Source organism: Juglans regia, chromosome 2 (assembly GCF_001411555.2).
Source record: "Juglans regia cultivar Chandler chromosome 2, Walnut 2.0, whole genome shotgun sequence".
Taxonomy (NCBI): Eukaryota; Viridiplantae; Streptophyta; class Magnoliopsida; order Fagales; family Juglandaceae; genus Juglans; species Juglans regia.
In genome coordinates, this window is record NC_049902.1 from 6,058,338 (window position 1) to 6,070,354 (window position 12,017).

At 35.8% G+C, this 12,017-nt stretch overlaps 1 protein-coding gene and 2 long non-coding RNA genes across 3 annotated transcripts; 1 reads left to right on the forward strand and 2 right to left on the reverse strand.

Annotated features, from left to right (window-relative positions):
• Positions 1 to 4,829: 4,829 nt before the first annotated feature.
• On the reverse strand, positions 4,830 to 6,945 carry LOC118347644. Its single transcript, XM_035687642.1, has 3 exons — positions 6,852 to 6,945; positions 5,102 to 5,341; positions 4,830 to 4,978 (listed from the first exon to the last, which is right to left on the reverse strand). The coding sequence occupies exons 1-3, from the start codon at positions 6,943 to 6,945 to the stop codon at positions 4,830 to 4,832; spliced, it is 483 nt and encodes a 160-aa protein (XP_035543535.1).
• Positions 6,946 to 7,535: 590 nt separating this feature from the next.
• LOC109016376 lies at positions 7,536 to 9,060 on the forward strand. The gene is made up of 2 exons (XR_002000126.2): positions 7,536 to 7,735; positions 8,447 to 9,060. It is a non-coding gene; the product is annotated as an uncharacterized LOC109016376 (long non-coding RNA).
• Positions 9,042 to 10,974, reverse strand: LOC118344746. The gene is made up of 3 exons (XR_004798501.1): positions 10,706 to 10,974; positions 9,640 to 9,724; positions 9,042 to 9,312 (listed from the first exon to the last, which is right to left on the reverse strand). It is a non-coding gene; the product is annotated as an uncharacterized LOC118344746 (long non-coding RNA).
• Between the last annotated feature and the right edge of the window lie 1,043 nt (positions 10,975 to 12,017).

The window sequence follows — 12,017 nt, forward strand, 5'->3', positions numbered from 1 at the left end:
AGTGTCATGCAGTTGTTGTGCAAAGAGGCGTACAGGGCATCACGGGAGGGGAGAAGCTAATGTGGGGGATAGGGGGAGAGATAGAGACTGGGGAAGGGGATAGAAGAAAGGAATTTGGGTTTGTTGTGTGTGTTTGGCCCAAAACGGCATTGTTTTGATGGTGGGCTACACAGACTTCTGAGGACTTGGGCTAAGGTTATTGGGCTAGGCTTTACCCATATAAAACTTTAGCCCTCGAGATCTGCTAGGGGTGACTATAACCAATGTCCAAAGACAGAGAGTCAATAATCTCTACCTGAACTTCCATAGGTTCTTCCATTATGATTATAACACCCCAATCTCTACTTGTTTTATAACAAGGACTTGGAGTATCAGGACAAGTAACACACGATCACGTATTCATGTTCATGACAGATAACATGCAATGCATTTTATAAATTCATCTAGCAGAATTTAATAATCGGAATGAAAAGGTGACTTGTAAAATTTTCGTACATTGTTTAGCAACAAAAGAAAAATTCCACTAACTGTTGTAAAATGATAACTGGTGCTGCACGTTGTTTAAAATTGAATGATAATGCAAACATAGCTCATGGCTGAAACTAATATGAAAGGAAATTGAATTCTGCTTGTCTTATTGCACTCCACAGATTGACTTGGGTTTTGAAAGGAGTAGCAAGATTAAGTCTAATTTAGTAAAAGATCACTCTGTTCCACGGAAAATGAATCCTATCCAACACATGACACATACATGCACACACATATATATCTCCTATGAATTCATTTTGCATTGGAATCTATTGTATTTTGTCCACATTAACAGACTTGGTCCCAAGAAACCAAAATCTCAAGAGCGTATTTGCATTAACACAAGGAAGTACCATTTTACAAGGGCTTTGTTTCAACGCATATAATGAAATGGATGGCATGGGTTTTGAATGGCTAAAATTCCGGTAATTTTATATTGGTTAGAATTTTTTGTACGTTGCCTGAAGTGTATATTGGCATATATGTTACTTGAAGTGATTTCATTGGATTATTCTCTGCCCTTTCCGCTTCTATTTATCTTTATTGGGCTTTGACAGCATGTTAAAATGGTAAGCCCATTGTTTTGGGCTAAAGTAAGGTTAAGCCTGTCGGCTAATATTTGGCATCACCCTATGATCTATTTGTGATGAACATGTAAACTTACTTGTTCATGAGTTATTGGAATCTATGTAACATGTGGGATATATAATAGTGTAAATTTATAAGCCTAAATGATATAGTTGATATATAAAATCCAAACATATCTTATTCACAAAAAGGAGATAACCATTTTAATTAATAGAAAATGCTAGTAGAGCCCCTCAAACTCACGGTTTAAACTTACCGCTTGATTATTTTTATTTATTTTTCTTAGTTAATAGTTAAGGAAATGAATATTATTGAAAATGTGTATTTTTTTAGTTTTTTATTAAAGATATTAAAAAAATGTTGAAAAAAAATAGAATAAAAAATAAAAGTTTTAAATATATTAGCGGACATGGCAGCAATCGCTGGCCTGGTGGCCCGCTAGTAGTATTCTTAATTAATTGATGTGGTCCAATATGATAAGCAGGAAATTTTCTCAGAGTCTTTAGACCACGCACCCTTTGCACACACCAATATTCTTGACTTATGCAGTTATACCAACATCTTCATCATCTAACTTATTGAATTAGCATAGTTTGAACAGTACTAATTGAGGAATGAATCCTTTTGATCCTACGTAACAATATAAATACACAGTTAATAGACTTCCAAGTCAAGGCCGATGGATTCACTTGGGGATGGGTTATTAATCCTACTATATATATACTGTCCACATACCTCATTTAATCCTTTGCTTTCATTAGTCTTGTGTTGTTTCCCAATTCATGATGGAAAACAAAAGGGCATTAATGGTTCAATGAAAATCCATGCCTCTTTGCATGCCATCCAACGACCATTCATTGGAGAAAGTAAAGTTCCTCGACGCGGGCCTCATGTGCTTTTCCTCTCCTTTCTTCTGCTTTCTTTCCCAAGCAATAAGTTATAGATGAAGAAAACCATGTGATGTAGAAAATTCTGTATAGAAGATTTGAGTATTTTTTCTAACATATTAAGTGTGATAGTAACAGAATCATAATGAAAGGGTTGAACAAAACCATTACCGTCGGGCTCATAAATCTGAACGCAAGCTGGAGTGGGAAATACCTGGTCATGATTCTTTTAAGATCAAAGACAGCATTGAATTAAAATAAATATACAAGATGAGAGAGTGAGGTTCCCAATGCAAAAACCTACTACCATAGCTGCAATGCTCGGAGTCAGAGAAGTAAAATAGAAAAGAAAAACCTAATGAACCATAGGTTCTGGCCCTTGTTCGTTGGCTGAGCTATATTGGCCGTGATTTGTGTTGATTCAACAATAGATTGATTGGGTGTAGCTGTAAAATACAAGCGATAAAAATACACTACATTTGAGTATTCCAATGCATTTCATAAGAAAAACTCCACTTTGACTGTCTCCACGTACGTTCTCATTCAAAAAAAGTAAGTATATAGTGGAATAGCTTGAGATTAATTAAAAATCTCTATCATTAATATATACCTGGTCCCAAGAAACCAAAATCCTCCAAAATCTCAAGAGCATATTTGCATTAACACAAGGAAGTACCATTTTACAAGGGCCTTGTTTCAACATATACAATGAAATGGATGGGATGGGCTTTGAATGGCCACAGACCTCATTCAATCCATGCCTCTTTGCATGCCATCCAACGAGACCACTCATTGGAGAAAGTCAAGTTCCTCGATCGACGGGCCTGTCCTTTTCCTCTCCTTGCTTCTGCTTTCTTTCCCCAGCAATAAGTTATAGATGAAGAAAACCATGTGATGTAGAAAATTTTGTATAGAAGATTTGAGTATTTTTTCTAACATACTGAGTGTGATAGTAACAGAATCATAATGAAAGGGTTGAACAAAACCATTAACGGGCTCATACATCTGAACGCAAACTGGAGCTGGAAATACCTGGTCATGATTCTTTTCAGATCAAAGATAGCATTGAATTAAAATTAATAAATATACAAGATGAGAGAGTGAGGTTCCCAAGGCAAAAATCTATTACTATAGCCGCAATGCTCGGAGTCAGAGAAGTAAACTAGAAAAGAAAAAGCTAATGAACCATAGGTTCGGGCACTTGTTCCTTAGCTGAGCTATATTGGCGATTTGTGTTGATTCAACAAATAGATTGATTGGATGTAGTTAGGGGTGCAAACTCAAATCGAAAAATCGGTATGGACTGGATTGAACCGGACCGGTTTTATTGGTTTTGAAACAGTACGCTATGGAACCGGCTTTTAAAATGTAAAAACCAGCCGATTCCGGTCCGGTTCCGGTTCCGGGATTTTTTGGCCCGGACAGGACCGGTTGATTAAAAAAAATAAAAAATAATATTTTTATATATAAGTTTTATACAAAATATTTTATATATATTAAATATTAATATATATAAGTTTTATATATAATGTATAATTATAAATTTTTATGTAAAATTTTATATATAATATATATATTCATATATGAAATAATTTCATATTATAATTTATAAATTATTACATAAAATGTTAATACTATATCACTAAAAGTTTATAACTAATACTAATATATAACTTATAAGTATACCAATAGTTTAATATTAATACTATTATATAGTCTAATATATTAATAAAATATAAAACAGTTTTTCTTAAATCAAAATTTGTTTTTTTTATAAACAAATTTTTAATGACAATTTGTAAAATTTATATTTTAAAAAAACCTGAAAACTGGACCCGTCCGAACCGGAAACCGGTAAAACCGGAAGTAGCGGTTTAGGAGGGTAACCGGTGCGTAATCGATTTTGAAAAATACAAAACCGGTACATACCTATTCGGTCCTAGATTTTATCCAAAACTGGACCGGACCGGTTACACCCCTAGGTGTAGCTATAAAATACAAGCGATAAAAATACACTACATTTGAGTATTCTAATGCATTTCATAAGAGAACTCCACTTTTAGTACTGTCTCCACGATCTAATTCAAAAACAGTAAGTATATAGTGGAAGATAAATGATAATTGCAGTCGTGAGTGTGCAAGTGTCACACAATCACTTTAAAAGAAAGTAAATAAATACGGGATCTACATGAGAAAAAAAACTAATTCTTTAATAGTGAACTCTACTATTTTTCAAAATGACTATACGGCGCTTGCACTCTCTACGACTGTATGTAGTATTACTCATATAATTCAAGATTGTAAAACATTATTTTATGATTACCATCGTTTTATAGAAAGTGAACGTCTTCCTCCAAATTTTCTTTTTAAAGAAGACTTTTGAAAACAAAGTCCATGTTGTCATTCATATAATTTAAAAAATAATTATATCCATCACCCTCTTAATCACCATCTCCTTAGGTGAAATTTAATGTTTGGATTATACATATTGAATGATAAATAAGAACATATTAAGATAGTTACAAACGGAAAACCCGATGTCAGTAGCGACCAATAAGCATTGACCACAGAGGGAAAAAAAAAACATAAATCAAGATTGCAAACTATTATTTCCCAATTTCTTAATTACAATCATTTATATAAAGGAAAATCTTTTCCTCCGACTAATTCTCTTGTGAAGGAAACACCGATCATGAAAACAAAGTCCAAGAGTTGTGAGTTGAGGTATATGAACTTGGTTAATGATTGTCTGGTTCGCCTAACACCCTGATTGTCATTGTAGAGAGTACCATTCTCATTCTTCTTACCCAACTTCCTCAAGAAACTCTAAAACCAAATCATGTCCTTTGAGACTTCAGATACAACAATATACTCTGCTTCTATGGTAGACAGATCAACAATCTTTTGCAAGTTTGAACCCCAAGACACAACAGCACCACCCATTGCATATACAAAACTTGCAGTACTCTGTAACCCTACATTTCCAGACCAACTACAGTAAAGCAATGGCACGTATATGAAGAACCCTTCAAGTACCTCAAAATCCACTTTGCTGCCTCCCAATGCTACTTTCCTAGATTACTCATATACCTACGTACTCACAACTCCTACTGCATGGGCAACGTCTATCTTTGGTGTGCCCACTAGTTTGACTTTATCCATATTGAACTTTTTGAGTAATCTGTTAACATCCTCTCCTTGTGAAATTCTCATCGTGGCTTTGATTCTTTCTCCGATAATTCTTTTGCCAATGACTTGTTTTGCAACTCCAAAATCATACATTCTAAACAATTTTGACAATTGTTTCTTCAGATTGTTGGTCCCCTCAAAACTAAACCCTGCAATAAGCATATCATCCACAAACAACAATAGAATAATATAGTTGTCAAAATGCCAAGTATAACAACCATAGTCTGCCTGACATCTAGTGTAACCAGAACTACACATGAAGTTCTCAAACTTTCTGTACCACTGCCTTGGAACTTATTTCAATATAGATATTAAAAAAAAGATTGTTTGTACCATACACATATTAAAAAAATAATTTTTTTTAATAAAACGGCGTTGTTTTAAGGAGAACTCCCCAAAACATCTTTGTTTTATATTAGGTTTCATTTAAAACTCCCCATCCCCCCAGCGCGTGCTCTCTCTCTCCCCACTATTAATTTTTCTTCCTCTGTTTCGCCATCTACAGGTCGCCGTCTGTTGTTTTGTCTCTCTCTCTCTAGGTTGATTTTGTATTTTGTTTTATTTTTACAGTTGGTTTTGGGCAGGGTGGGTGGATCCTTTACAAGAGAGCAATCGCCCACCCGGGGGGGCTCATGGGTCTAACTCCCCCCCCCCACAAAACACGAAGGAGAAGGGTGGGGCCGGCGACCTCCCCTCTGGGAGGTGTGGGTAGCACCTCTACTTCTGCTAAATTGTTTTCATGATGAGTCTAATTTTATATCTCTTACTACGATCATGCCCAGTCTTTAAAAGATATACCCAAGTGTTGTCGAAAGCCTTTTTCCTTGCTGGAAGGTCAATTAGCTCTCATGTCTGACTCCCTAATAGAGAGTTCATCCATCCTTTATTACTGACTCTCACTTGTTCAAAATTTTATCTCAATGTTTTATTATAACTCTGTGGAGATCTGGTAGTCCTAGAAGAGCTACGAACAACAATTGTAGTTGTAGATGGCTTTGGATTTGATTATGGAACAATAGGAATGGGTGCACTAGGCTTATTCCCCTTGTTAGTGATACTTTTGCTCTACACTTTGATCTCAAAAAGTTAAAATCAGAATACTTTTGCTCTAGATTGCTTGATCCTGATGTCATATATAGAGTACCGATTTTTTGACAAGAAGCCAAGCCAATCGCTCTTTTTGTAACCTTTCATACACCACTGAAAAAATATATCGAATGACAATCATCATCAATCTGACCCACTGAGATAAGATTTTTCTTTAGCTTGGGAACATGTATGACTTTTTGTAAAGTCCATACAATTATGTTTGGAAGTATAATGCACACATCTCCAATTCCCATGGCATCCAACGCTTCTCTACCAACCAAATACACCTTACTGAAGTCACCATCAATATCGCTAGTGAAGTGGTGTGAAATGAAACTCCCGAATCCAACACCCAATCATCAACTAGACTATGAACCGCAAGAAGTAGAGCATCATGTACTTCCTTAGTCATTGCGTCTAAACTAGTCTGCCATAAGATCTGCATTGGTCTTTTCCTTGATAACATTGTGTGCAACTTACCTTGATAGAGCCAACCAAATAACTCTCAAAACCTATCGGTCTAATAGGTTCCAATCCGCATATTCTATGTAATCCGACTTCTTCCCCAACAGAGGAAGATGAAGTCTTTTCCGTAGAGATCATAGTCAATCTGCATCATCCAATAGCCAAAATTTGTGCTATCAAACTTCTCGATTCTAGACATTGTCACTTCTTCTTAGCCATTGTTCTTACTCAAACCTGAACCTAGCTCTTGATATGAGTTGTTAGGAACAATAAAATAAAAAGTAAAGGAAAAAACAAAATCAATCACACATGACCATAAGATTTACGTGGTTCAGCAATATGCTTACTTGCATTATGATGCAGAGGATTTTATTCAGTTGAAAGATCAAATATACGTACAAGGGTTTAATAAAGTTTAAGCAAATCTTAATTAGTGGTTTGGGTCAGATTAATAAACCCTTTCTGTGGATCATGTTAGTACAGGGTCAAAAGGGCTTGGGACAAGAGCCAGTAACCGCTTCATGGCCCAAGTCTCATTCAAAATCCACCAAAAAACTAAAACAAATTCTTGTCTGGTTAAATTATCAAAACGGACTGCACACAAACAAAAATAAGGCTCTACGAAAACAAGCCCAACTAGCTGCATCTCACGTAAAGTCTATAGTATATCTTTATACAATTCTTCTAGGTACAAGCGAATCGGTGGACGAATCGGTGGACGAATCTCATGTGGAACTGCTGCTGTCAAAGTTATTTAAAAAATCAAAAAATAAAATTAAAAAAGAAAGAAAGAAAATGAAAAGAATATTGCCCCTTCTGAAGAAGACTTCCCCTTCATGCAAATCCCAAGATTCGATGGCAGTGCTCTCTCGTTCCTCCCTTTACTGCAGCTTGGCCAATCTCTTCCCCGCGTGACCCACATTCGAGATGCCTGTCGTCAAGTCTTTATCGTCATCTTTTGAAGAACCACAGTCTCAAGGGTACGCAAGGTGTTGTGTTTTCTTTCTTTGATCACTTATGTTCATTTCCCTCATCGATCTCTACTGATGTCCACTCCTTTTATCCCTATCACTGGGTGTTCCCCTGCATAGTTGACTACTTGTGAGTTCTGTTAGTTTTATCACTGGGTGGTGTGTGTCCTTTTCTATGGAAATACACATATAAAGCTTAAATGTACTCCAGATGTTTGATAAAAATTCCAAGACATGTTGAATAAAATAAGACGGGATTACAAAACTGATTATGGGGGTTGAAAATAAAACTGATTAGAGCGGTCCCAATTGCTATTCCGAAAATGAAGGCCAACCTTCTTTTATAGCCAGAGTTGGTGTCCAACTAACATAACATGCTTCTAGTTCTTTTACGAAAAAAAAATAAAAAAAAAAGTAACAAACAATTGGGGATTCACTTTTCTTTTTTCATGCATAAATACATAACCCAAACTCTAGGGTCAGTCAATGCCTATCCATTTTTACGCCCATTAATTAGAAGCCCCTTTCTAAATTAATCCACCAAGTAATAAAATAAAATATAAGCACTCATTTGGTTTTTTGTCATATATACCTTCAATAGGCACTTATTTCATGTGAAGCGACTTGAAAATAATATATTCATGCATCTAGTTGCCAGTTGAAGTTTTAGCTTGATAGTTATTTACTTGTTATCTTCACTAACAAATGCATTATTTTGATGTTGATTAGAATCTCTAAATGGTCTGTTCAGCTGAATGGTTGTTGGTGGTGCTTAAAACAATCCATACTTGTTTGGAGCTGCAAAAAGGAATCTTTTCTTTAATCTTCTATATGCTGAAGGCAGTAGCTCAATGTTGCAGTTATGATGAATTAGTTTAGACTGTTAGAGGAGTTTTGGTTGTTCCTCCATTTAGGTCCTGACTTTTTGGAAGCTGTTTGATGTATCATCATTCGAGTAGTTGTTATGCTCAGTCCACCTTAGCATTTGGTCAGAGTTTGCTCAGGCTGAAAGAGCCTACTGTTTTGCTGCGTTGCCGTGAAGATGATCTTCACTTGGTGCAGTCTGTGCTGGATTCAGCTGCACAAGAATATTCTGAGAAAGCAAATGTTCATCCACCTCAGATCATAGTCGACAATATTGTCTATCTCAAGTGTATGGAGTAGATCATTTTTTAATGTTTCAACTGTAGTGGCACTTCTTAAGTGTTTTGGTTATGATGTACAAAATGAGTATTTGTAGGTTCATTAAATTAACCTTTGTAATGAAAAGTTGTGTAATGAAAACAACTTGTGCACATGGTTTTGTAGAGATTCCATTGAAATGAGAAACATTAGTTCTTGAATTGAGTTCATAACTGGCAAATATTACAGCAAATGTAACACAAAGTAAGCAAATATTATAGCAAATGAAACACAAAGTAAACAAATATTACAGCAAATATTACATGTCTCAAAAAGCCTAGTTTCTCTAACAAAAAAACAGCTTCCTTCCGACCCCATGATTGTGGATTTGGGTGACTGTTGACGAGATTGAACTTGCTAAAAAATAAAACCTCCAATATGTATCATGTGCAACCTTCACCCAAGTAAGAAACCTGCAAAGTGAATACAAATTCATGTTACAACTAATAATTAACTATATGACAAATTTACAATTTTCACATCAACAATGTCTGAATGGTAAGCAAAATAGACAATCTCATGTCCACTCCAACGTAGATCAGCCATTCACGATTAGAAGCTGTCAAGTACAGAAGCACATCCACATCTATCAACCTGATACTAATATAAAATCAAACCCACATCTATTAAAATAAATTCACAAATATTTTTTACAACCCATGAAACAAATGTAAAGTCCAAATCACACACAACATGGGAAAACCAATAAATATTTTTTACAGCCTGTGAAGGATTTTTACAGAAATTAATAGGTCTATATCCCTGAATGCTTTGCTCGGCTCTTGGTTGTTGTACTTGTAATTTCACTAACACTTGTACCTTAATCTGCAGGGTTAAGATATTGCAATTAGTAAAATTGGATGACCAAATAAATCAACTTCAAACTTAAATGAATAACTTTATACATTTTGAGTATATTTCTAAAGATACATACCGCAACACATGTATCTTCTGTTTTTGTTGCTAAGGACAACAGTAAATACATTGATGGAGATTTATGCACATTATATATATCCATTTGAATTTGTAAAGCAAATCACGGACTATATCAATTTACTTAATTATAACCCATACACACAAATATATCATATTGAACTCGTGAAATGATCGACCTAATGAACATTACAGATGCCGACAATGGAAAATTAAATAGTTTCAGATCAACCAAATTATTTAAAACCTAGAAAAAGAAACCACAAACAACCAAACTAATGGCTGCTTGGTGATAGAAAATTAAAAGACACAGGTCAAATTCAAGAAAACCAAACTAAATGAAAACAACAGATTTTAAGCAAATTGTTTGAGGCAGGTCTCTACATTGCAACTTCAGCCACGATCATCTATCGGGCAAAATGAGCATAGATCAGATCACATACGAAGTCAAAGAAACGGGCATAAAACTTGGGCAAGAGGGCATATATGACTGAATGGACAGAAATAAAACGAAAACAAAGGTATAAAATCAACCAAATCTGTTCAATATAAAGCTAAATAAACGCTGCATCTCCAGGAATAAAATAAATTGGGAATCGAAAGCAAAATGCAGTGAAACTTTGCCATCACCCTTCCTTATCAATAGGATACTACTTTGATTTCCCTTGATAATTCATTGAAAACGAAAACATTTGCTTTTAAACTATTTTTTTTAATTAAATAAATTTCTAGGCGGAGCAAGGCCAATTTTTTTTGGAAGAAAAGGTTGAAGAAATATTCACAGCTTGGGCTGGGGAGATTCCTAGTAAAATCGGTACCATGAAAGCTCAAAACCATACAAGAACAAACTAGTGAGGAAATGAAAGCACCTACCAGATACGATGCAAAGGAGTTCACGTGAGTGGCGGAGGAGTGCGGCCGACTTTCAGGATCTGACGCTTAGGAGGTGGCCGTCGCGGAGGAGTGTAAGAGACCGACCAATTTGTAGCGGAGGGAGGAACGATAGAGCAACACCCACAAACGGCAAAAATGGTGTGCGAAGGTGGGATTTTGGAGAGGGGAGATGAAGGGAAGACAAAAATGGATCTGGGTCTTTGCACTGGAAGTCTGGAACAGAGACAAAGGGGAGCCGATATTTCTTCTTCTTCTCTTCATGAGTTCGTCTTTTTCTATTTTTTTAATAAAAAAATACTGACGTGGCAGCACGCCTTGTCAGATTCGGTGCGCATCGGTGCGCAAAAGCGCCTGAAAGAAGAGTTTTCCATCTTTATATGTATATGTAAGGTTATTGTTGCTCATCCATGTACAGTTATGTACAAGCAAACACTATTTCTCCTAAAGCATTCGCAATGGCTTGGGCATCTGCCCTTGCAATATAAAATTCGCAGTGGCTTGGTTGTGGCTTACGGTGGGGAAAAGGTTACTGTATTTCGATGGTGCAAAACAGAGTGCTTGGCCATTTGCTTTTAACCATCTCGACCAACTTTGCAAATACACTATAGAGCGCGTTGACAATTGCACCGTTTGACCCTTTGTAAATATTCTGAATCATTGCACCTCTTGACTATTTGCAAATAAACGGTTTGTAACTTTGCTAGTTCATTGCACCACTTGAACTTTTACAAATAAATGGTTTGCTGGTTTGTTAGTTTGTAAAATGTTCTAATAATTTATGAATTGTTAAGCCGATTTTTGCGGAATGAATGCCAAGTCAAGTTAAAACTTAACGTTTATATAATTAAATACATACATATATAAATATATATATATATATATATATTTTTTATTAAAGAATTCTTCCATTTATTGCGTTAACCCGTCCCATCAATTAGCTCCGTGTTAAAGGGCTCCGGCTGACAAGCCCAATTACAAGCTTTCAACTGCGTTGCGTCAACCATGAGCTGTGGTCGTACTTGAGAAGCCTTATAAAGGAGGAAGATGGTGTGGATTCCTCTTGCACCCATCAAACTCAAGAATATGGCTCTCAAAGTTTCTACTGTCATTGTATTTTGCTTCATTGCGTTTCTCGTCCTCGCTAATCCTGTAATTGCTTCCCGACAAATCGAGAGAGTTCTTAGTGGTAATTTCAATACTCTCTCTCTCTTTTCACGTGCACGTTCGATCGCGTAATCTTTTAATCTCATCTTTGATGTTTGGATCCCACTTTTCTGCCCACATATATTCT

What these genes read in the sequence shown, in the direction of transcription:
- LOC118347644 (XM_035687642.1), bottom strand. Translation starts at nt 6,945, where the DNA reads ATGTCTAGAATCGAGAAGTTTGATAGCACAAATTTTGGCTATTGGATG. An exon ending in AAAAGACTTCATCTTCCTCT is followed by an intron (nt 5,342 to 6,851) that starts GTTGGGGAAGAA and finishes TGCTTATTGCAG; the next exon opens with GGTTTAGTTTTGAGGGGACC. An exon ending in CCATGCAGTAGGAGTTGTGA is followed by an intron (nt 4,979 to 5,101) that starts GTACGTAGGTAT and finishes CTGGAAATGTAG; the next exon opens with GGTTACAGAGTACTGCAAGT.